General features: G+C 47.7%; 1 protein-coding gene across 5 annotated transcripts in view; it reads right to left on the bottom strand.

Moving 5' to 3' along the window:
- Positions 1-25: 25 nt before the first annotated feature.
- RIN3 (Ras and Rab interactor 3) overlaps positions 26-24,971 on the bottom strand; it is a 53,739-nt gene continuing 28,793 nt past the window's right edge. For all 5 annotated transcript variants that reach the window (XM_077267943.1, XM_077267961.1, XM_077267954.1 and 2 more), the window contains exons 6-10: positions 22,646-24,400; positions 21,774-22,082; positions 18,602-18,733; positions 17,942-18,105; positions 26-938 (exon numbers count right to left, since the gene is read on the bottom strand). In XM_077267943.1, coding sequence (XP_077124058.1) covers positions 639-938; positions 17,942-18,105; positions 18,602-18,733; positions 21,774-22,082; positions 22,646-24,400 — 2,660 coding nt within the window. In that variant the 3' untranslated portion in view covers positions 26-638. The remainder of the gene's footprint in view (positions 939-17,941; positions 18,106-18,601; positions 18,734-21,773; positions 22,083-22,645; positions 24,401-24,971) is intronic.

The following is a 24,971-nucleotide window of genomic DNA, read 5'->3' as shown; positions in this document are numbered from 1 at the left end:
CCTTAAAGGGTACTTATCCGTCGTATGTTAGTCAACAAGTTTAATAGGGTCCATGTGCACTAGACCCACGAGAGAGGCCCTATGTGGGCAGGTTGTGTTGCTGCAATAATCTAATAATCCAGCAGGAGGCGCTCTGGAATGGTCCAGCCATTCCCACATCCCTGGAATTGTCTTGGTAAAACAAAGCTGAGACTGGCGCTAGAGGAGGTTAAGCTCGCTGAGCACAGTGTCCTGGGCGCTAGAGGAGGTTGAGCTCACTGAGCACAGTGTCCTGCGTGCTAGAGGAGGTTGAGCTCACTGAGCACAGTGTCCTGGATGCTAGAGGAGGTTGAGCTCACTGAGCACAGTGTCCTGCGCGCTAGAAGAGGTTGAGCTCACTGAGCACAGTGTCCTGGGTGCTAGAGGAGGTTGAGCTCACTGAGCACAGTGTCCTGGATGCTAGAGGAGGTTGAGCTCACTGAGCACAGTGTTCTGCGCGCTAGAGGAGGTTGAGCTCACTGAGCACAGTGTCCTGGGTGCTAGAGGAGGTTGAGCTCGCTGAGCACAGAGTTCTGCGCGCTAGAGGAGGTTGAGCTTGCTGAGCACAGTGTCCTGGGTGCTAGAGGAGGTTGGGCTCCCTGAGCACAGTGTCCTGCGCGCTAGAGGAGGTTGAGCTCGCTGAGCACCGTGTCCTGCGCGCTGCGCTGTCTGTACACAAAGTGGAAGTCCAGCTTCTGCTCGTTCTTCAGCAGCTGGGATTTCACCTGCTGAGGGAAGGCGTCTTCTAACAACCGGATGCAGCGCTCATTCACCTGTACAAACAGTCCGTAATTCTCTGCTTGGGACACCTCAAATTTCTCGGCGCACTGTTTGGCCACCTCGGCCACGTTCGTGTCTGGTTTTGTGGCCAAAGTTCTGGTTTGAGAGTTGGAGTCCTCAAATGAGATGGTGATGAAATCCTGTGATGAGAAAGTGGGAAATGATAGGATGAGAGAGGAGGCCAAATATCTCCCTCCAGAATAATGGAGGCCCATTCAGTATCACACATCACCACAGCTGTGTACCAAAAGGACAGCAGGAGGTAAGAGATCTAACAAACCAAAACCCTAACCTGTCCTCTTCAACTTGTCTGGCTTTCCAGCAATGCTGTTCTTAAGCTTTTGGTTTAATTCGCACAAGTTTCCCATAGGAAACGCCTCCAATGACATTCACTACTAAACTGCTGATGTTTTAAAGGGAACTTGTCACTAGGAAAATGCAGTTCTCCGATTGTACTGACAGGCTGTCGCTTTTACTATTGAATCTCAAAACTTGAAAGTGATTTGTTATCTAGACTCAGACAAGTGAGCAGCTTTTTTTTTCTTACTGAAACTATAAAATAAGTTAAAGATATAAATGTCAGAACATATATAAAATGTTTTGATGTAGGTACTTTACCTCTCTCCAACAACCCCCTTCCCCAACATGTATCAATACGTTAATTTGTTGAAAGTATCCGCAATATTTGATGTACCATTATATCATGGCAATAGTTGACCACAGGAGTTTTGGCTAAACGTTATGGACAAAGCTGATCTTATGACAACAACCCCTTTAAGCTAAATAGATATAAAAATGGTGGCAATAAATGTAAAGTGAAGGTGTCCCTTTTGTGTAATGAACTGACCGTACAGGAGCATGGTCTGATCCTCCCCTGCCCAGATGTGGTAATGCTCAGACACAGCCATTACACAATGTCCTGTGCTCCTGCATAGTACAGAAGTTTAATTTTGGAATAACTGAGTTTCTCCACAAATACATTTTACAGCTGGAGCAAATTGATTGTATTTAACCCCTTCCTGACATGCGCCGTACTGCTCTGCAGGAATTGCGTTCCCGCAAACAGCAGAACTAGTATGGCGGCACTGATCGCAGGCATTTAACCACTCTGACACTGCTGTCAGTGACAACAACATTGTGCAGGGGGGGGGGGGGGGGGCTTCCTGCGCACTTCCATCAGGACAACGCAATGCAATCGTGTTGTCCTGATGGTCTCCATGGAGACCCCCGGCCCCAAGATGGTCACAGGGTCCTGCAGGGAAGGTGGCTTGTGAGCTCCTGCTGAGAGCAGCATCTGATGCCAGATCCGTGATCTGCTGCAAAATAGTAGTGTCCCATCCTGGGACAATGTAAAAAAAAAAAAAAAAAAAAAAAAGCAAATTTTGAAGTGTAAAAAAATATATATATATTTTAAATCCCTAAATAAGGTACACATTTGGTATCACCACATCCCTAACAACCCGTTCTATAAAACTGTCCCACAAGTTAACACCATAAAAAAAAAAATAATAAAATAAACGAGGCAAAAAGTCATAGTTACTCACCGATAACGGTGTTTCTCGGAGCCCATGACAGCACTACGGAGAGAGGGGATCCGCCCTTCAGGGACAGGAAACCTACAGATACATAAGGGCGGTACCTCTCCCTCGCATCAGTTGGTTTACAGAGCATCGGAGGACCTCCAGGTTAGTTTACAACAGAGAAAATACCACATTATAACATTTCTTAACAGAAAAGGAACCCCGTGCCTAAATTGTAATATATGAACTATATAAATCATATGTGATTAAAGGTGCTCACCGCACTCGTGATGGGAGGGAAATAAGCGAGTGCTGTCATGGGCTCCGAGAAACACCGTTATCGGTGAGTAACTATGACTTTCTCGGTCCCCCATGACAGCACTACGGAGAGAATTGCAGAGATTAAGCTTAGGGAGGGACCACCGCCTCAAGAACCCTTCGACCGAAGGTCAGGTCAGACACAGAGGCTAGATTTAATCTATAGTGCCTAAAAAAGGTCGACGGTGATGACCAGGTGGCCGCCTTACAGATCTGTTCTATTGATACCTCTGACCTCTCAGCCCATGAGGTAGCTACTGCTCTTGTGGAATGCGCTCTTATACCGTCCGGGATCGCATTCCCCGTGGATGAATATGCCAACGCTATTGCCTCTTTTATCCACCTTGCCAAGGTACCCTTGGATGCCCGGAATCCTTTTCTGGGACCCTGAAAACAGACAAAGAGAGAGCCTTCCTTCCTATACTCCCTAGTGGAATCTAGGTATTGGACTAGACATCTTCTGACGTCTAGGTTATGGAAGTTCTGCTCTTTCTCATTTCTAGGGTTCGGGCAGAAGGACGGCAGGGATATTTCCTGTGACCTATGGAATTTTGTTGCCACTTTTGGCAAATAGGCCGGGTCAGGTTTTAGAGTGACTCTATCATCCATGATTTTTGTGAAAGGGGGGTTAGAGGACAGGGCTTGAATGTCGCTTATCCTGCGTGCCGATGTTAAGGCTACTAGAAGAATGGTTTTTAGTGACAGTATTTTTATGGGAATCACATCTATGGGTTCGAATGGTGGACCAGATAATGCTGAAAGGACTAAGTTTAGGTCCCATGAGGGCATCTTTTGGGTAACTACAGGTTTTGATCTTGTTACCGCTTTAACGAATCTTATTATCCACGGGTTGGCTGCTATATTCTGGTTATAGAGAGCACCCAGGGCTGCTATCTGCACCTTAAGGGTACTAACCGCTAATCCTTGTTCCAGCCCTTTTTGTAGGAACTCAAGTATCTTATTAATTGAAGGTCCCTCCTGGATTTTGACTTTAGATACAGACAAGAATTTTTTCCATGTTTTGCCATAAATTTTGGTAGTAATAGGTTTTCTACATTTTAATAATGTTGTAACCAAGTTGTCTGAAAAACCTCTTTTTATTAATAGTTCCCGCTCAAAAGCCAGGCTGTCAAATGCAAGTTCGTCTCCTGTGGGTGGAGGATCGGTCCTTGCTGTAACAGGTCTGGCAAATTCGGAAGAACCCATGGGTCTGAGACTGATAGCATCCTTAGCCAGGAAAACCATGTCCTTTTTGGCCAGAATGGGGCAATAAGGATCATCTTTGTTTTGTCCTCTCTGACCTTGCGGATGACCGCCGGAATTAGGATGGTTGGTGGAAAGGCGTAAGTTAGTTTGTGTGTCCAAGGAATGAGAAAAGCATCCAGAGCCTGGGGATTCCCTTCTGGGTTTAGAGAACAAAATTTGTTTACTTTTTTGTTTTTGTGATTGGCGAACAGATCTATTGTTGGGGTTCCCCACATTCTCGTGATCTGGTTGTAAACGGACTGATTTAGGGACCATTCGCCTTGTCTCAACTGAGTTCGACTCAGGTAGTCTGCTTTCTCGTTTTTTGACCCTTGAATATGTAGTGCGGAAAGGGAGAGTAGATTCGTTTCCGCCAGGCGGAGAATTTTGGCGGAGGAATTCATCAGTAACTGAGACCTTGTTCCCCCCTGGTGATTGATATAGGCTACTGTCACTATATTGTCCGAGAAAATTCGGACATGATGTCCTCGAATGTAGGGAAGAAATGATAGGAGAGCCTGATACACTGCCCAGAGTTCTTTTTGATTCGAGGATGCTGATAGTTCCTGAATTGACCAGTTGCCCTGAGTCACTCTGTTTCCCATGTGGGCTCCCCACCCCCTGGGACTTGCATCGGTTGTTATTACCCGGGATATTTCGGGTACCCAGGGAATCCCTCTTGAAATATTCTGGCTCTTTCCCCACCAGAGAAGGGAATGAATAACAGAGGAATTTAGAGTGACCCTGCTTTCCAGATTGTTTTTTAATATTACCTGCCATTCTAGTATGTGCCACTGAAGCTCTCTTGTGTGGAATTGTGCGAAGGGTATCGCCGGCAGGCATGAGGAAAGGGACCCCAATAGGGACATTGCCCTCCTTAGAGTCATGGAGGGGTTTTGCAGCGTTTGTGCTATCATGGCTAGTATTTTGTCCTTTTTGGGGCCCGGGAGCCGGCACTCTTGAACCCGGGAATCTAACGTCAGCCCTAGGAACTCCTGTACCTGAGAGGGTTCCAACTTCGACTTTTTTATATTTATGAGCCAACCCAAGTTCGTTAGAATAGTCATTACTCGGTCTCTCTGTTCTCTGCAACTTTGAGCCGAGTCGCTGGCAATAAGAAAATCGTCCAGGTAGGGAACTATGATAATGTTTTGTTCCCTTATGTGGGCCATCATCTCCGCTACTATTTTTGTGAATATCCGCGGAGCTATAGAAATCCCAAACGGAAGGGCCCTGTACTGGAAGTTTCTTATTTTCCCTTTTATGGACACCGCCATCCTGAGAAACTTTTGAGAAAGCTCGTGGATGGGCACATGATAATATGCGTCGGTTAGATCTATCACAACCATGTAGCAATTTGGAAAGAGAATCTTTATTGTGGATTTTATTGTCTCCATTTTGAATTTGTGATTTCTTACGTAGTTGTTTAAGTTCCTTAAATTTATAATTGTCCGAAAGGACCCGTCGGGTTTCGGTACCAGAAAGAGAGGGGAGAAAAACCCGTCCCCCATTTCCTGAGGAGAAATCTCCCGAATTACAGCTTTTTGTAGAAGGGAGATAATCTCTTTTTCTAGTGCCGCTTGCTCTATCGTCGAAGACCTCATTTTTGTCACAACATAATTTCGAGGAGGGAGGGAAAGGAAATCTATTTTTAGACCAGATTGTATGAGTCTTAGAATCCAGGTGTTGTTGGAAATTTTCTTCCAAGCAGGAAGAAATGTGGTGAGCCTTCCCCCCACCGCAGGGAGAATGTCATTTGGCGGGTTTTTTATCACGGGAGGTGTTGCCAAAGAGGTAGCCTCTATCTCGCCTTCTACCTTCTTCCCACTTATTTTGGTCTCTAGGTGGTCTTCGACGAAAAAATTTTCTACTCCGAAAGGACTGTTTAAATGGGGCTGGTCCCAGATTTGGAAACCCCTTCTTTTTGTCACCCGCTTTCTGGAGGATGTCATCCAGGGTTTCCCCAAATAAGAAGTTTCCCTCGCAAGGTATAGAACACAGCTTCAACTTTGTTTGGAGATCCCCTGGCCAGCTTTTAAGCCAAAGGGTCCTTCTGGCCGCGTTGGAGAGGGCAGCGGCTTTGGATGTTAGACGCACTGAGTCCGCTGAGGAGTCTGCTAGGAAAGCTGCTGCAGCTCTAATTGCAGGGATTGAGTCTAATAATTTATTCCTGGGTGATCCGTCCTTGATCTGGCTTTCCAACTGGTCAACCCATACCATTAAAGACCTGGAGGTGCAGGTTGCCGCGACTGCAGGTCTCAGGCTACCCCCAGCCGATTCCCAAGCCCCTTTGAGAAAGGTATCTGCTTTTTTGTCTAAGGGGTCTTTGAGGGTACCCATATCCTCAAATGGGAGCGCGAATTTTTTTGAAGCTTTGGCTACTGCCACGTCCAATTTGGGTGCCTTGTCCCAAGAAGTGGACGCTTCATCATCGAAGGGATATTTTCTTTTCAGCGAGGGTACTGAAGAATTTTTTCTGTCTGGTTTCTCCCATTCTTTTTTGATTAGAGTCTGGACATTGGAGTTTAACGGAAAAGCTCTCCGCTTTTTTTGTGTCAGACCTCCAAACATGATGTCTTGAGCCGTTTTATCAGGCCTGGGATCCTCAACCCCCATGGTGGCCCTGACGACTTTAACTAAAGCGTCCACTTCCTCTAATGGGAAACAGTGACGGCCCGAATCTTCATCAGAGGAAGATAGGGAGGATTTGGAATCATCAGAGTCCGCGTCCTCAGATGAGGATCGGACAGAGTGAGCATATACCGTCTCCTTCGCCTTTTCCTTCCCTTTTTTGGAGGATAACAGGGCATTCTGAACTTCTGATCTAATTATATTCTTAAGTTCAGAGGCAAAGTCAGGGGTTTCTTCACACAATAGATGCTGGATACAGGATTTACAAAGCTTTTTTCCCCAAGTTACCGGCAAAGCTTTGTTACATGTGGGGCAGACTCTATTTTTCTTTTTCTCCAGGCTCTTCTTACCCTAGTAAGGGAGAAGAGGGAGCCCTATTATAGGAGTGTATACTTTCACGAAGATCACTCACCATTCAGATGTGAAGGCAGGTACCGGTTCTGGAAGAGGGCCGGGATCTGGTAGTGGAGTCTCCTGAGGAGGGGAGTTAGTCCTTGCAGCAGATCTGCTGCGCTGTGTGGATCGACTGCTTGATCCACTTCTTCTGGAGCTCTTTGGGTCATTTTTCTTATGCTGCTGCTGCCTGGCTGGCAGCTGCTGGGAATCGCTGTCCTCCATAATGAAAGGGAGATAGTGCGACAACTAAGTGTGCACCATCTCCCTTTTTGAATCCGGCGCTCCCCCGGCGTTCTTCCTCATTTCCGGTCCTGCGCACATCCCCGGGAGAGGAGATATTACCGCGCATGCGCGCGGGGACGACCCGGAAGTTGATGCCGCATTTCCGGAGCGGCGGCCATCTTTCTTCACCCAGAGCGTGCAGCAGCCTGCACCGAAGCTCCGGGTGACCAGCGCCCCTTTGTCCATCGGAGTCCGGCGGCGGCCTCTCCCCCGCACACCCTGGAGAACCCCTCGGTCCCAGCGGTGGCGGCTTCGGGTGCCGGACACGCCGCGGCAGGAGCCTCCTCGCTGCCGGAACTCGGCTGCCCGGTCCCGGTCCTTGGATACGACGTCTTCTTTGCAGGTACTGCCGAAGAGAGGTTCCCCGTCAGGGACAGGAAACCAACTGATGCGAGGGAGAGGTACCGCCCTTATGTATCTGTAGGTTTCCTGTCCCTGAAGGGCGGATCCCCTCTCTCCGTAGTGCTGTCATGGGGGACCGAGAAAACAATGCTTTATCATATCGCCAAACAAAGTGGAATAACGTGATCAAAAAGACGGATCTAAATAAACATGGTAGCGCTGAAGATGTCATCTTGTCCCGAAGAAAAAAGCCTCCATACAGCTCTATCAGCATAAAAATAGTTATAGCTCTCAGAATAATGCGATGCAAAAAAAAAAAAAAGGAGATTTTTGTGTACTCACCGTAAAATCTCTCTCTCTTAGCCTCTAAGGCTGCCGTCACACTAGCAGTATTTGGTCAGTATTTTACATCGGTATTTGTAAGCCAAAACCAGGAGTGGGTGATAAATGAAGAAGTGGTGCATATGTTTCTGTTATACTTTCCACTAATTGTTCCACTCCTGGTTTTGGCTTACAAATACTGATGTAAAATACTGACCAAATACTGCTAGTGTGACGGCAGCCTAATTAAGGGACACCGGACCATGGGTGTTATGCTGCTGTCCACTAGGAGGCGACACAATGCGTAATCTGAATAAGATTAACCGTGGCTCCTCCTTTGCAGTATACACCCCTGGACGCGGTCAGCCTTCTCCAGTTTTGTGAAAAAGCATTAGGAGGAACGTAACATGCATAACATAACCATGCCTATAAGAAGGCAACTTATGTACGAGCTCAAGAAAACTATATACGAGAACTCAACAGTAACAACGACCCGGAAAGGGGAACAGGGTGGGAGCTGTGTTCCCCAATTAGAGGCTGTGAAGGAAGCCCCTGTTCCTCCCACGTCACCAATCCGTGACGTCACTACACAGGCACAGCTCTCCGGTGCCCCCTTTGTCTCTCAGGTCAGTAAGGGCACTGCACCTAGAGCAAATGGCCGCCGGGGAGACTGCCCGGTTACCCACACTGGGTATTCTAGGATTCGCAATCAGAGTAAAAGGATCAGCCCAAAATTAATTTATGATTTAATTGCCTTAAGGGCGCACTAGGTAATTACAAGAAATATACAATCACAATATATCAAGAGTTACAGTCAGAGTACAATACAACAACAATGATACAAGGCTTAAGGTATAAAGCTGGAGGTCACTTTACCAGGTTAGAGGTCGCTTGTGGAAGCCGGGGGGCGCAGCGTTCCGCAGGTCCAAAACTTTAGTTGCCGGGCCGCCCCCAGAAAGCGTGTGCTTGCCCCCCTCTGGCTGGCATGCCCTGTTTCTTAGCTGGTCATCTTCTGTGTGTCCCACTCTCCACATGTTCCAGCTCTTAACCCTGCCGTGTCCCTCCCCCTGTAGCTGGGTGGGCTTAGCAATCTCCACCCCTCTGCCTCCCTGCAAGATTTATTCCAATATCTAATAAATGGGATAACTTCTCTCAGGATGATCGGATCAGTACCCGGGCAGTACCAGCGCCTGTAGTTTGTTCTGCCGGTCGTACAGGGATCAAACCTGGACCCATTCGGTCCCCGTGGGAGGCTGATCTCTATATCTCGGGTTTCAGACCCCCCACGGACACAGGAGTCGCACTATTAGATGCACAATTTCTTTAGGACGAGGGGAATATTTTTATGAGCCGGTACCTCGGATTATGCGTCCATAATTCATGATTTCCTGTTGTAGACGGTTTGACTGGACAGCCATAAGAGATGTGTATCCAGTGGCCACTTGGAAATGCCTGGGGGCTTAATTAAACCCCGCATGTCAAGCCCCCTGCTGGTGTGGCTTCCTCCCTGAGCTTTGAAGTACCTTCTGCAATCTACACTGAGCTCAGCCGATTACCATACTAATAGGCACTATGTTCATTAGAAAAGGTGGGGGCCAGGAGCACTCCTCTCTGCAGACCTGTGGCCAGGAGACAAAATGGAGTCACGCCAATCTCTGTTAGTATGCCCGTCCAAGATGGCGGCTGTTCCCTCATCACAGAGGCTAAGAGAAAAAGATTTTACGGTGAGTACACAAAAATCTCCTTTACTCTGTCACCTCACTGGGGGACACAGGACCATGGGACGTCCCAAAGCAGTCCCTGGGTGGGAAGCAATGGACAAATATTGTGTAGACAGGCCCCTACACTTGGGGCACCGCCACCTGCAGAACACATCTACCCAGGCTTGCGTCCGCTGAGGACTGGGTATGAACTCTGTAGTGTTTAGTAAATGTGTATAGGCTAGTCCAAGTGGCCGCCTTACACACCTGTTGTGCTGAAGCCTGGTGCCGAATGGCCCAAGAGGCCCCTACCGCCCGTGTAGAGTGTGCCATAATACTGGCTGGAAGAGGAGAATTTTTAAAGGCGGTATTCCTCTTGTATGGAGGATTTGATCCACCTGGCAAGGGCAGCTTTGGAAGCTGGCAGACCCTTGCGGCCGCCTTCCGGAAGAAGGAAAAGAGAATCAGACCTCCGGAAGGACGCAGTCCTAGACACATATATGCGCAATGCCCTGACCAGGTTAAGCGTATGCAGAGCCTTCTCCACTCTATGAACCGGGACCGGACAAAGGGCCAAGGCAGAGAAATTTCCTCATTGAGGTGGAAGTTGGACACAACCTTTGGAAGGAAGGATGGGACCGTACGGAGGACTACCTTGTCCTGGTGAAAAACCAGAAAGGGCCGTCTGCAGGAGAGTGCTGTCAGTTCAGACACCCTGCGTAGCGAGGTGATTGCCACCAGGAAAACCACCTTCTAGGATAGAAGGCGGAGCGGGACCTCATTGAGGGGTTCGAAGGGTGGTTCCTGCAATGCTGTCAGGACCAGGTTGAGGTCCCACGTTTCTAGTGGTCATCTGTAGGGGGGAACCAATCGGGAAACCCCCTGAAGGAATGTCCTTACTTGCGGCTTGGTAGTAATGCTCCTTTGAAAAAACAATGAGATGGCTGACACCTGGCTCTTAAGCGAGCCCAGGGACAGCCTGGCCTCCTAGGCAGAGAGCCAGTGCCTTGTCCTTGGGAAGGAGCACTAGACCCCTGGAGGTGTTGAATAGCATTCCCAGGAAGGTCAGAGACTGACTCGGGGTTGGTTATAACTTTTGTAGGTTGACTAACCAGCCCATGCGACTCAGAGTGTCGGTTGTGATTGAGACGCTGAGCTCGCAGTCCTTGAAGGTGGGAGCCTTGATGAGTAGATCGTCCAGGTATGGAACGACTACTGTGCCTCTGGAGTGCAGGACGTCCATGGTGGCTGCCATGACCTTGGTAAACACTCTGGGAGCCGTGGCGAGTCCGAACGGGAGAGCCACGAACTGGTAGTGGTCCTGGACGATTGCGAACCTGAGAAATCTCTGATGGACGGGTGCAATAGGTATATGCAGGTATGCATCATGTATGTCTATGGAGGCGACATATTCCCCCTTCTCCAAGGACACAATGATGGACCGTAGGGACTCCATGCGGAAGTGACGGACCCGTACATATTTGTTGAGCTGTTTTAGGTCCAGTATGGGCTGTACGCTACCTCCTTTCTTGGGAACTACGAATAGGTTAGAGTAGAACCCTCGGAAGCGCTTGGCCGTGGGGAGCGGTACTATGATTCCTACTTGAAAAAGCGAGTAGACCGCTTGGTGGAAGGCACGAGCCTTGGCTGGTGGTTTTGGGGGGACAGAGAGGAAGAATCGGTCCGGTGGGTTGGAGGTGAACTCTATCTTGTATCCGGAAGACACTAGTTCACTGACCCACCTGTCTTCTGTAATAGGCAGCCAGACTGGATGAAAGAGCAAAAGTCGGCCGCCTATGGGTGTGGTGTCTTCCGGAGTCCGTGAGTCATGATGAGGAGAAAGTCTGAGATTTTCCTCCTCTGGGCTTAGACTGGCCTGCTTTTGACTGCCAGGTCTTGTCCGACCTTTGCGTCGATCGTGAGTTTTCCCTGCGTTGGGAACGGTTACGATTTTGTGCTGGACGTGAGACGGACCAGCCCGAAGAGTTCTTAAAGGATCGGAATAGAGTTTGGTTACGCTTCTTGTAAGTGCGTTTAGGTTTCAGTTGGGGTTAGAGAGGTACTCTTACCCCCGGTGGCATTGGATATCATCGTGTCCAACTGTTCACCGAAAAGTCACCCACTGAGATAGGGGAGGTGCGTGAGGGACTTCTTTGAGGCTGCGTCCGCTTTCCATTCCCGCAGCCAGAGGATACGTCGAATTGTGATGGCGTTTGATGCTATCCCCGCTACACCCCTTGCTGAATCCAGAGCTGCATGAAGCATGTAATCTGCTGCAACTGCTATTTGAACCGCTTGGTCTGACAGCTCAGGAGCAGATGCTTGGAAGCCAGCCTGTAAATTTTTGGCCCAGGCCAGAATGGCCTTGGCAGCCCAAAACTGAAGCGAACGCAGGAGCCAGGGATGCCCCTGCAGCCTCAAAAATTGAACGAGCCATGCGTTCTACCTTCCGGTCTGCTGTGTCCCTGAGGGTTGAGCTATCTGGCAGTGAAAGGAGGGTCTGTGCTGCTAGCCTAGAGACTGGGGGGTCCACTTCGGGTGGATCTGTCCATTCTTTGGTGTCCTTCTGCGGGAATGGGTTCCTCGCCTCCAGATATTTGCGATTAACAAATTTTTTCTGAGGTTGTGAGAGCTGCTTTTTAAGGATCGCCTTAAACTGGGTGATTAGAGAAAACCTTAGGTGGCTTCAGAGGTCCTTCAAAGGAAATCTTGTGCTCTGGGGCCTCTGGTGGCGGATCAGAAATGTCCAGCACCCAATGGATGGAAGAGATTATGTCCTCAACTAGCGCTGTATTGCTAGGGAGGGGGATTGGGATCAGGGACCCCTTCGTTTCCTTGTCTGAGTCACAGATGCCTTCCAAATCCTGTGTATCACTGAGGCGTCCTCTGCTGGGTGAGATCTGCATTATCTGCCCCTGGAAGGGGACGGTCTAGATGACCTGGAACTACGGTGCCTCCTCCCTGGAAGGGGATGACCGTGTGCTATGGGATGACACAGATGGACTTGACCTATGGGTCCTCTTGCGTCCTGACCTAGACGTGGATGTGCCAGGGTCCTCCTGTTCCCGAGTCAAGCTCTCCGTAACGGTCATAGCCGAAGCATGACACTGCAGAGCCTGAAGCAATGTGGAGGTTAGGTTATCTATAGACTGCTTCATAGATTGCGACATCTGAGTGACCTATTCCGGCATGGTATTAGACACCAAAGCATTGGCAGGGGCTTCTTGGGGCTCTGACACAGTAGTCTGGATGCAGTCCTGGCAGTGCAGGTACGTGCTGCCACTGGGGAGAGCGGTCCTGCAGGCTGTGCAGAATGCATAATAGCAGTCCTGCCTGGTTCTCTTGGACCTTGAGCCCGGCATAGTGCACAGAGTGCAGAAGTGCTGCCAGCAGAGGACCTTACAGGGGTAGAGAAACCTATAGGGGAGCCTTATAGGTAATATGGATTCACAGCTGAGTAAAAAACCCAGCTGTGATCTTATCCCACCAGTGTGCCCCTAGGTCCAGCGCCGAAGATCCACAGTCCTGTGCCCCACGGAGACTGGCTGGCCTGGTCCTGCTGACCGGGAGATGCAGGGTTAATCCATGTGCTGCAGCAGAAATGGCCGCCGAGAAGAAGAGGAAGGGGGAGAAGGGGGCGCAGAGCTGAAAAAAGGGCGGCAGAGCTGTGTAAAAACGTGCCCTTTCTGTCTCGATCCGCCCCCCTCTGACACTGTAGAGTGTCATTTGTCATCCGGGGGGCGGAGAGGAGGCGACGGCTTCAGCTAGGCCAAAGCCGGGGCCTAAATTAGATGCCTGATGCCCAGAAAGGCTCCAGGCCGGCGCAAAAGTCCGGGAGGGGGGTCGGATCTGAACCGGACCCCCTCAGATTTAAAGGCAGGATAGCGGTGAGGCTATAAGCGGAAGGGGGGGCCCAGTGAGGGGTCCCCCTGAGGCAGTATAGAGCAGGTGCTGCCGCAGAGACGGGCACAGGGAGCCCTGTGTCTCAGATGTGCCATGCCTGCCTGCACTCCCCCCCCCCCCCCCGGCCCAGACAGGAGCCCGCAGCTCGGCTGGGGTCCCTGGATGCAGGCACAGTGTGCTGGCCCATTGCTGGGAGCTGCAGAGTGCTGCCTGTACAGGCCCTACCTGAGGCGTCTCAACCTAATGCCCCCAGAGGGGGATTAGGGAGGGTGCTGCTGTCACCATCAGGGGGCTTTATCTTCGCCTTGACCTCAACCCAGAAACCAAAAGGAATTGGGGAAGGAGGGGGGTCTCGACTTCGAACCAGCACCCGAGGGACTGGGGAAGGAGCGACATGGGGAATAGCCATCTCGACTTCAACCGGGCACCCCGTAATAGGGGGCCGAGGAAGGAGCCATGCCGGGAGTCTCACGGGAGACCCACTTTTCTTAATCTGTAATCTCGTCGGAAAAAACGGAGTAAAAAAAATTTTTTAGGTGTGCCTCCTATGCGACACTAAGCAAAAACTGGAGAAGGCCAACGCCGTCCAGGGGTGTAAGTGCTCACCGCAGAGTGCCGGATAAATATGATCCCAAACTTTATGTAAAATGTTCCCAATAAAAGCTTCCACTCAATCCACAAAAAAAGTACGTCCCCACTCAGGTCTGTCATCTGTTAACTGGAATATAGGGGGCTTCCACATTACTGGTATTACAGAGGCTCTGGATAAGAGAAATGGCTACACGCTCCCCAAAAGAAATTCAGCAAATTCTCCAACCCCAAATCCCCCTTCCCTTCTGAGCCCCAGTGTGCCTAAACCACATTTAGTGCCCACATGATAAGCAGGCTCTCATCACTACAGAAATGCCAAATTTACGGGTGCATGTCTCCAGCAGCACAGGCTGGGCATAACGTACTGGCCACTACAACGACAGTTTGCAATTTTCACTCAGCAACATCCAATGCTGCCTGTTACTGGAAAATACCCATGAAGTCAAAATAGTCACTACATCTGTAGATCTATTCCCAATGGGGTATAATTTCCAAAATGGGGTCACTTGTGGGGGTTTCCACTGTTTAGGCACATCAAGGGCTCTCCAAACATGACATGGAGTAGACGATAAATATGCCAGCAAATTTTACACCCAAAAAGTGAAATGGCGCTCCTTCCCTTCAGAGCCCTGCCATGTGCCCAAACAGTAGATTCCTCCCCCCCCCCTCATATGGGGTATCGGCATGCTCAGGAGAAATTGCACAACAAATTGGTCCATTTTCTCCTTTTACCCTTGAGAAATTAAAAGAAAAAAAAAAAAGTCTAAAGGAAAATTTTTGTGAAAGAAAAGTAAATGTTTTTTTCCTTCCACATTCCAAAAATTCCTGTGAAACACCGGAAGGGTTAATAAACTTCTTGAACGTGGTTTTGAATACCTTGAGGGATGCTGTTTTTAGAATGGTGTCACTTTGAGGGGCCTATATGATAAAAAAAAAAAAAATACCCCAAAGTCTCTTCAAATGTGAGGCGGTCCCTGAAAAAAAATAGTTTTGTAAATTTTGTTGGGGAAAAAAAAAAAAAAAAAAAAAAAAAAAAAAAAAATCGCTGGTCAACTTTTAATCCTTATAACTTCCTAACAAAAGTATGCTAATGTAAAGTAGACATGTTGGAAATGTTATTTATTAACAAATTTGTGCGATATGACTGATTTAAGAACATAAAAATTTAAAGGCAAGTCATGCCCAAAAAACTTTACCACTATCATTAAGTACAAGATGTCAAGACAAAACAATCTCAATCAGTGGGATCCGTTGAAGCGTTCCAGAGTTATGCCCTCAAAGTGACAGTGGTCAGAATTGTAAAAATTGACCTGGTCAGGAATGTGAAACAGGCTTGGGGGTGAAGGGGTTAAACACATCCATATTATTATTTTTATTTTTTTTAATTCTCTAGGCACTTTTAAAGTTTAACAGCCAGAGGAATGTAGTCGCCAGCCACGATCCATAATGATTGGCCCAATTCAAAGCCTTGATGGCACAGAGTGCCCCATGATGTGATGGTAGGCCAAGGCCATAATAGTAGACTGAGAATGGTATATGTCTGACAGAGGCAGTGTGGCCGGTTACAGCAGGAGCAGTAATGCTGACAGCTGTAATGTAGTATGTAACCTTCTCCTGCCATGGTCCAGGAGTGTCTATGGAACTTAAACCATCTAAGAGTATGATTAATTCACTTTAAATCATACAAAATTAGGCGATGTGCTATTATTCCAATTTACCAAGGATACACTGATCTTAAATTCTCTTCACTGTAGGGTTTAAAAAAACAAAAAAAACGTCAGGTCCCTCAGCTGTTGATGAAAATATAGGGGTGACCACAGTCTGGTAGCACAAAAGCTCTGGAAAAGCTCCACCAAAACTAAGCCAGTTAAATCTGCACTCCAATATGGCGCTTCTTCCCTTCTGCGCATCACACGACTGAAAAATAAGTAATTAGGAGGAGCACCTACATTGTTACTTAGGAGAAAAAGGACCATACAAACTGAAAAACCTGAAAGGTAATTGGGTTTACCCTTAAATGCTATGAAAATCCTAAAAATGTGAAAATTGTCATAGCTGCACCCTTCAAAAGATATTCATCCAATCCAAAGTCACCACCACACATTGTTAAAAACGGGACAATGCTGCAATTCTAAATACTCTACTCTTACCAATTGAAGACCAATCTAAATGTGAAGATAGGAATAATTTGTGGAGGCCTCCGCACCGCTGTGTATGAAAGACGGCAAATCTTTGTGTTATTCAAACATGGTTTTTAAGTGCCGGAGAGGTGATGTCTTCCATCCACAAATTATTCCTATCTTCACGTTTGTTGGTTGTGTAACCTGTGGATCTGCAGCAGCTGTACAAATGATCCAAAAGTCAGGTCACTAAACTCAGGTCTTTGTGTGTCAGATATTGTCAGATGAACTTATTTTTAACATTGTAGGGAGAAAGTAGCGCAAATGTCAATGTGTCAGTCACAGGGCGATGTGGAAGCTGCACAATTATCACCACATCAAGTGACACTGATCAGTAATGAAAACTTTGCTCTGATGAGGAAGGTGGAAACAGACGAGGATGCGGTTACTGAGGAATCCTGTGTTGGGCACAGGTTCCTCAGGACACTTGACACAGGATCCTTGGCCAGCTGCCATATGTGGCGTAATGTGCACATTACAAATGTATAAGCCAACTTTAATGGCATAAATAGCTCCGTGCAGAAGTGTCTTTCGAGCCCCACACCTTATATCTGCCTAAATAAATAACACTCACTTAGTTTGTCTGGAATGAGAGTGTCTCAAGTGACCAAATTTGCCCAAAGGAGTGGGAGAGTGTCACCTGACTAGGCAGTACTTCATGTTAATGTTTTGTTGATTTGGCCACTCAGTAATTCCCAGTCACGAGACATGAAAAAGTGTCTCGGACAAAATTAGAGTATTTCAAAACGCTTTACCAAAAGGGGGCAACATTTGGATTTGTTAGAAAACCCCTTATTGTAATGGCACAACAGTAGCTGCAGTGAGGCTTTGACCTACATTTACAACTCATGTACCGCTTGCTCACATTAGGACTACAGTACTGGGCAGGGGTCTGCTCCGTATGTGACATCACATCGCCCCTCCCCAACAAAATGGCTTCTCATTGTGATCCAAAACCTTGCACTCCACAGATCAGACCTGTATGTGAAGAGGACGCTGGGCAATGGCTGCTCTCTGTACACTACACGTTTGTGCTAAAATGTTGCACAGTTTTGTTGCATAGAGCCTCACGCAACACAACTGTGCAATTTTGTTGGTTGAAGGGGGGCCTCATTTTTCTTTACTTTTGTTTTTAAAGAAAGGGCTAAAAAACAGATGATGTAAAAGTAATTATCCCTTCCTCTTGAAGCCCATAGATATCACCCATAAAGTCTAATGCCAACAAATGAATTCACTGTGGGGGGACATTGACAACACCCTCCACAAGCACATTGTGGGATGGCCCTACTGTATCCCCCTTAACTGCCCCAAGCATAATGACCGCCCGACACCGCTATCCATTCAATATGGGAGCCATTATACAGTGCGGTGAAGTGTGGACCCATTAGTTTTCTCCATATATTGTGTATGGAATGCACATATACCCCAAAGAAGTGGAGGACCACACAATCTAGTGGTCTTATAGCGTGGGGGCTGCCTCTTAACCTACTAGATGCTGTAAACAGTCTAAACACTAGTCACAATTAACATCTCCATGATCACTGTCAACATCAATTGTGCCCAATGCAGCTGGTGTCAGCCATAGTGGACAGCCAGCTCATTTGCACCTGTGGTGGTGGGGTTTAGGCTATTCACTTATTAACCCTTTAGTGATCACCAAAACATCTGAAATGTAATTTTACATCTCTTCATCCCACTTTCTGCACTTGGTTACCTGTATAGAGGAGCGAGAAACCTTGGCTTTGTTGAGCGTGCGCCTCCGCTCCCATCGGTGGATGGAGTCCTGCACCTCCAGACTCAGGTGCCTGGTGACCGTGATTTTATCATAGTTCTTGATATGTTCCAGCGCTCCATACGTCGTGGTCAGATAATAGGAGCCTGGAGAACAAGCAATAGAAAATATGACTGATAAGAGCCAAAACAAGACAACACCAGAAGAAGCTGGCGGCAAAACCTGCATCGGGGTGAGGGGACGCCAGTGGTGGCCATTCCTTATTCAAGGGTTATCATTAACGTCATCACATACAGGTACCTCTACTAACATTAGGGATTTGGATTTGAGCAGTATATGGGAGGATGTACAGGTTTAGATATAGTGGAATTCCACTTTTTCCTTTGCACGCACTTGTCCCTATTACTGTACATAACCTGTTGGTGCAGTATGCATCTAAAGTATATACTGTGATTCATCCTTACTTATGTCACATATGAACTATAACAGAAAACGGTCTGAACTACATGGACCAGACACTTGTCCTCCCCCAACTCTACAGGTCTATAGTGTGGAGCGGACAAGGGTAGGGAGGTGATCGGACAGGCTGCAGATTCATGCAGCTTTGGTGTCTTCATTGACAATTGGTATAGTAGATGTTACCTTCTCCGAGCTGCAAAGCCGGATCCATCAGCTCCATCATGTACTCCACATCCAGGAGGAGAGACACAAGGTCACACTGGGCCAGAACGTACATGAGGACCGGCAGGAAGTCGTCGGCTCCATGGGGCTTCCCTAAAAAAATAAAAAAAAATTCAAAACACAGCCCTAAAAGTTGATAGCCAAGTCACCAGAGAGAAAACTTACTACATTTTGTGCTCAATTCCCATCACGTCACTGGCAGTCCTATGTAACACCTATCAGTGTGTGCCTCTGAGTAGTGGTATGTGCCCTTACATAGGCATCCTGACATATGGCCTGTTAATCCCGCTGCTATAAGTTGTCCCCTCTCCCCTCACCAGATACAGGTTTGGCCAGGGTAGGTAGAACAGTCTATGCCCCCAGGCCATCACAGCACCACAGACCAGGGAGCAGCATGCAGGGGTGTGGGGGGCAGCACTGCTACTTCTACCTGGTGGAGAGGAGCCGTCAGTGGGTGTGAGCTCTGGCTACAGATGCGGTCCGATGCATCGGCTCTCCAGACAGCGAGGGGCTGGCAGGACGCTGCTCACCTCTTCATATAGGATCTGGCTGTGGACATAAATCTCACTGACCCCATTACTAAGCGGCTGCAGACATTACAGCACATGGAACTCGCTACCAGATCTGCAAAAAAAGCTCAGTCTGCAAAAGAACTCAACTCCCCCCTGTACCAGAGACAAGGAGGTCCTGCACCATACTGATCAACCCCAAACCTGGGCACGGGACAGGCACTGATCACGTCCGACTCCGGGAAAATATACTGTGTAGACTGAGCTGTAAATATGGCATTGGAATAGAATATCCAGTGTAAAGAATACTATATACAAACATAAATACCTTTATCACAGTATAACATAGATATCTACACTGTGTATACACCTCAATGTGCACAGTATCTGATATTACAGTGTCAGACACCTTCACAGATTGTCTGAGATGTGTAATACAATCAAAAGAAATCAGGGCTTGGATTCAGGGCCTTCTCAGCAGGGTCAGTATTCTGCGACCACTGGATAAACTCTGCGGCACATCTTTATTCTCAGCCGCTCGTTTGATCTGCGCTCCTCTCATGTAGTCATCCTTGCGTCAGCGTGACACATACACGACGTTAGGCCGAGCTACAAGCCAAAAGCCACCAGGGATGTTGGCTGGTTCAAAGCTGTTCCCATGCAGCAGCTACAACTACTGACCTGCCAGCCGAACCCGGGAAATTAATTTGCTCATCTCCATTTACTGATCAGGTATTATCCGGTATGTATATACTAGGTGCACCAACATTATGGTATACACACAGGATAATCCAGAGTAGGATTCTGTGAGCTCTTTTCTGGGCAGCTCAGTTGGACATTGGTGACTTGCTGGAGTCTGAATTGAATAGATTACTGCATCTATGTATTCAGGGGCCATTACAGGCTCAACATAAATTCCTGTAGTAACTTTATGGAGCTGCAGATTGCATTGCACACTGTCACCATTCCCCTGGATTTCCAGAGTGAACAGTTGTCCACATAGTCACAATGCAATTCACAGGCACATCCCAACTAGAGTCTGTTATTCCCCTCGGTAGCACCTTTTGTAGAAGCAGATGAGTCTTGTCAGCATGTGACCACAACTCTGCAAATTAGATACTTGTGATCATGTCACCACCCACTCATGTTGGGAATATAGGGGAATTGTGAGTTATCTGCAGTGTTCAAAAACCCATTTAACCTTGGGTATGGGTCTGGTACCATATCTATATAGTAGACCTGTCTGTTTTTTAGCTAACTACATAGAAGCAGTACATTTTATATGACTAGTCTTAGTACACAGATACAGTACCAGAACCAAGTGTAACATACATTGAAAATGTACCAAGGGTCAGACCATATGGAAATAAATCATTACACTCCTTTGATGAAGATTAATCCCTCAATGGTAGACAACTAGATTTCCATTTGGGATGCCGATGTTCCATAAAGGTTATTATATCACTGAAAGCTGCAAATCTTCCCAGGTTTCCCAATATTAACTAGTCAATTACAACAGTCCATCCACCTGTATATAAGCCCCCAATGTATAAAAAGGTATTCTGTAGACCATGCTGATTAGAAGATGAAGCAGGAGACTTCTCCCAGTCTGATGGGTGTCAGTGGTCTGCACCTCCTCTGTCATCAGAAGTGCCATCCACAGATCACTGCAGATCGTGCACCAGCACAGGCACTTCCTCAATAAGGTCAGCACTGGCACATTTTAGAACTTTGCTCTGCCCTTTGTTTGGGACGTATAGGAGGAGCTGGGGGCTAATATACAGGTTGATGGACTGCAATAATAAACCAGTTAAAGGCGGTTTATATTTGCAAAACCTGGTAACAGGTTTCCTATAAAGCCCTGTTCACTCAACTCCATGAAGCAACTAGAAAAACACAAACACCCAGATTGATTTGAGTGCTGTCATCACGAAACGCCTTCAAATGTCCTCAAATGACTGCACAACTCGGAAGTCAAGCAAAAATTGTGATTTGGCATTTACACGCCGGTCGCGGAGAGCACCGCCAATATTGGCAGATCACGAGCAGGACGGGACATGGTCAAGCCTGTTCCTCGGCTTTATCAAAATGTATGCCAAAGGTGATGTAAATTGTACAGGAAATGTACTACGGTCAGGTAGTGAATTACAATCCTGGTGAAGTCTTCAAACTTTGAGATGGAAGTGGATATAAAACCTGTGCTGCCGAGGATGCAAAATGCAACAGGAGACCAGGATTCTTACATTGGCAGGATTTATATCCACTTCCATCTCCAAGTTTATATACTGTTTTGGTGGATCTGCAGCAGTCATCTTGGCTTAAAAACAAAAAAGGGAGTGAGACTTTCACACCCCCCCCCAGGTGAGTAGACCCCGTTTTGCTCTTTTCTTACTAATTCGGATAAGACCCTATCACACGCTTTGTCATTCCAGTTTTTGATATAACCACAATTCTGGTGGAGCGATACCGCACTCCTCAGATGTGATCTGCACCTCTTACTCCAACACACCCCTCTATTAACACTGGCCACATAATGACTGGTTTTTAAGTATAGGCCACTGCTTTGTGCATGCCCCAGCCACGTTTTGCCAGCCAGCCCCTGGGTTTGCCATATCAGTAGTTACCTGGATTTCCTGCCGCCATGGAGTCGTAGATCAGCTTGCACGCCTTCAGAAGGTAGGTGATCTTCTTCTCTGGGGAGTAAGTCTTGTGCATGGTTCCAAACTTGTGCAGGATTTTCTCCATAACGCTGCCGTCCGGCACACTGGTGGTGACGCCCAGCTCGGTGGTGGTCGTCTCCTGGATGACCTGTTGGTTCTCCGTGAGCAGCCGCAGCGAGCCGTCCTTGTTGTGGATCTCTCGCAAATAACATTCAATAGCCGATTTTAGGGGCTTCAGGACGCACTTACACAGGGCGGCTTCCACTATGGCATCTGCATGGAAAGAGTGGGGGGGATTATAGTAAAAAGTGAAGAGTGGATATAGGATGTAACATACTGCCAATTTCTATACTTCATTCATCAACATGTCCAATAACAGCAGCAGAATCTTTTCTAAAGGAAATGGTGCGACCTCCCCTGACAGCCAGATATAGTGTATAAAAGGGAGAAGGCAGATATTCCCTGGTCTCATGGGATCACGCACCGGACAACTTCATTACAGGCTCCACACCTACCTGTATCATTAGGGTGGAGTTGAGGCGCAGATACTACAGCTACCACTCCTGTTAGGACCACAGCTAACTAAGCTGCCATTTGTCAGGAAATCTTTATCTGTAGACTAATATCTGCTATGTGGTTGATGGTGAATACACACAAGATTATCGGCAGATGTGACTAATAAGCTAACATCCAGGAATCTGCTGCCATCACATGACTATGGCCACCATTACACATGAGACATCAGCACAGGTCATACGTGGTCGACATTTCTCTACAATGACTCAAAATCCCCACAATGTGATCTGATCGGCGCCAATCCAATCCTTTAGTCTTACCTATCTTGTCATCGGTGTAGAGGGTATAATCCACCATGGACTTCAGCTCAGTGCTCTGCACCAGGTAGCTTTTTAGTTGGGTCATCATGAGCCGAATCTCCTGAAGCATCTCCGTGCTGGAGCTCTGTTTGGCCATCATCTCCAGGCTGTAAGCTTTATAGTCCTGAACCAAGTTCCCAAAGTAGGAGGCTTTATCATGAGCCAACTCTGTGATCTTCTTCTGCAACTTGCGGTCTGCCGACATGAAGGCAGAGAAGACGTGGGTAATGGCCACAATGGACAGTCGGTTCTTGGCCCTGTCCAGCATGAAGGAATGTGACTTCTTAATTGAGGCGCTAGTGGGTGGCTCAGAGTCTTCATCTGCGCTGCTGGTAGAGTAAGAGTCTGCCTCTGGGTTCGGCAATGACTGCTCTGAGCTATGTGAAGGCAGAGGTGGATTGGAGGCCCTGTGCATCGGGGAGGAAAACCGCTTATTCCGGGACATTTTGCCTTTAACCACATTGATTTTGTTTTCAGAATTTTTTAAAACATTTTCCATCTCCAAGACACGTTTGCCATCAGATTTGCCTTTATCTGGTGGCACTGAGGATGACCTACCGCTGAGTTTCTTCTTTCTGGGTGGTGGGACCGGGCAAGTCTTCTTTCCGTTTTCCACTACAGCCCTCGGCTGCTCCGCCAACGTCCCGGATTTGCTTCCAAGAGTTGCAGATTTTTCAGCAACCTGCCTTGAGCTTGGTCTTGCCTCAACTTCATCCTTTACTGCATTAATACTGGCCACATTCTCATGAACCTTACTAGATTGTCGCCTTCTTGGCACCGCTGGGGGAACCCGAACTGGAGACAATGTTTGGGGTCCTTGTTGTGGAGGGGAGTTGTTATCGAACACATTGATTTTCATGTTTTTCAAAGGTTCCTTAAGAAGGTCCACGTTAGCGGAAGAAACTGGAGATTCCTTAGTCTGGGGGACTTCTTTGTCTGTGGTCTGAGAAGTAAACGAGAGCAGGGTAGATTCTGACTGTGATGGAAGAGAAGAATCCAGGCTGGAATCACTCAGAGAAAGAAGATCTGGTGAAGAGACCAGGGGAGGATCTGATGGAGGAGATCTACTGGGATGATCAACGAGAGAAGAGCAGTCTAGTAGATCCACAGGGTTGGGTATAGAAGTCGTAGGTGGCAGACATAGACTTTGAGACAGAGAAGGCTCAGGTGGGCAACATGGAGCAGGGGTCTCAGAGGCAGAAGACACAATAGGGGTCTCTGATAGAGGAGGCTCGGCAGGGATCCCAGTTGGAGGACTCTCAGGAGTTGGAGACTTTCTTTCAGATGTTGATGGTCTTGACCACGTTGGAGAGTTTAATGCATGTGAAGCAGAGTCTGGACAGCTATAATTTGAGGGTGGAGCAGATGGAGGAACAGAGGGCAGCGGAGGTTTATGTAACGCAGGGGGAGGAGGAGGCGGTGGCGGCCTCCGATGCATGACTCTGGACCGCTGAATGTCAGGCTTGCCAGTACAGTGAGGAAGAGGAAGTTTCTCAGAGGAGTTTGTGTTGCTACATTCTTCTATAAATATTGGACTGACAAACCACAGACGGTCATTTCCTACAGAAATCTCAATCTCGCACGTACAGTCACTAAATTCGCCTGAACCCTCTCGCACGCGCCCAGTGTCGTTACTTTGGAGATTCCCAGGAGCGGTGGATTTCACAGACTGAAAGGAGGTAGAAAATCTGTCTTTTAGGGCAGAACTCCAGAATCCTGTGCAAGAAAAAAAAATATATATATATGAAAGGAATGGAACATTTAACAAATCTTGGGTCCAGTGACGTGCGGAGCAGGTAGAAGGGCGGAGGCTGCCGGCGTCATATCACACAAAGATCCCGGATGGCATCTGCACTGCCACTGTTCCGCGGAAATCAGGAGCCGCACAGCGGATGGAGGACCCAGCCTTGGGGCTGCACTAGTGAGGGAAACCAGAGACACATGTAACCAGCATCATCGGATGCATCTGGTGCATGCGCAGAGCTAAGAGCAGAGCTCATGTACTCCACACGTGTGACACACTCATATCCACTACAGCACAAACAGCTGTAGTGGATATCCCAGAAAAAAACAGCAGCAATTGACTATTACATAGCAGTGATCTAAGTATTAGGAGGACATCCAAAAGTTACAAAATAGCTCCTTAAAAGCTGTTCTTCCTGTTTCCCAGCAACATAATCTTAACCCTCCCTGGGTCCAACAGCGAGTCTCCCAGTGTCCATTATTGGCTGCAGACTAGAACAAAGCACAGCGACTTGGTGCTGGCAGCCTGGGCAATTATTATTAT

Source organism: Ranitomeya variabilis, chromosome 1 (assembly GCF_051348905.1).
Source record: "Ranitomeya variabilis isolate aRanVar5 chromosome 1, aRanVar5.hap1, whole genome shotgun sequence".
Taxonomy (NCBI): domain Eukaryota; kingdom Metazoa; phylum Chordata; class Amphibia; order Anura; family Dendrobatidae; genus Ranitomeya; species Ranitomeya variabilis.
This window is presented reverse-complemented; position numbering and strand designations above follow the sequence as displayed.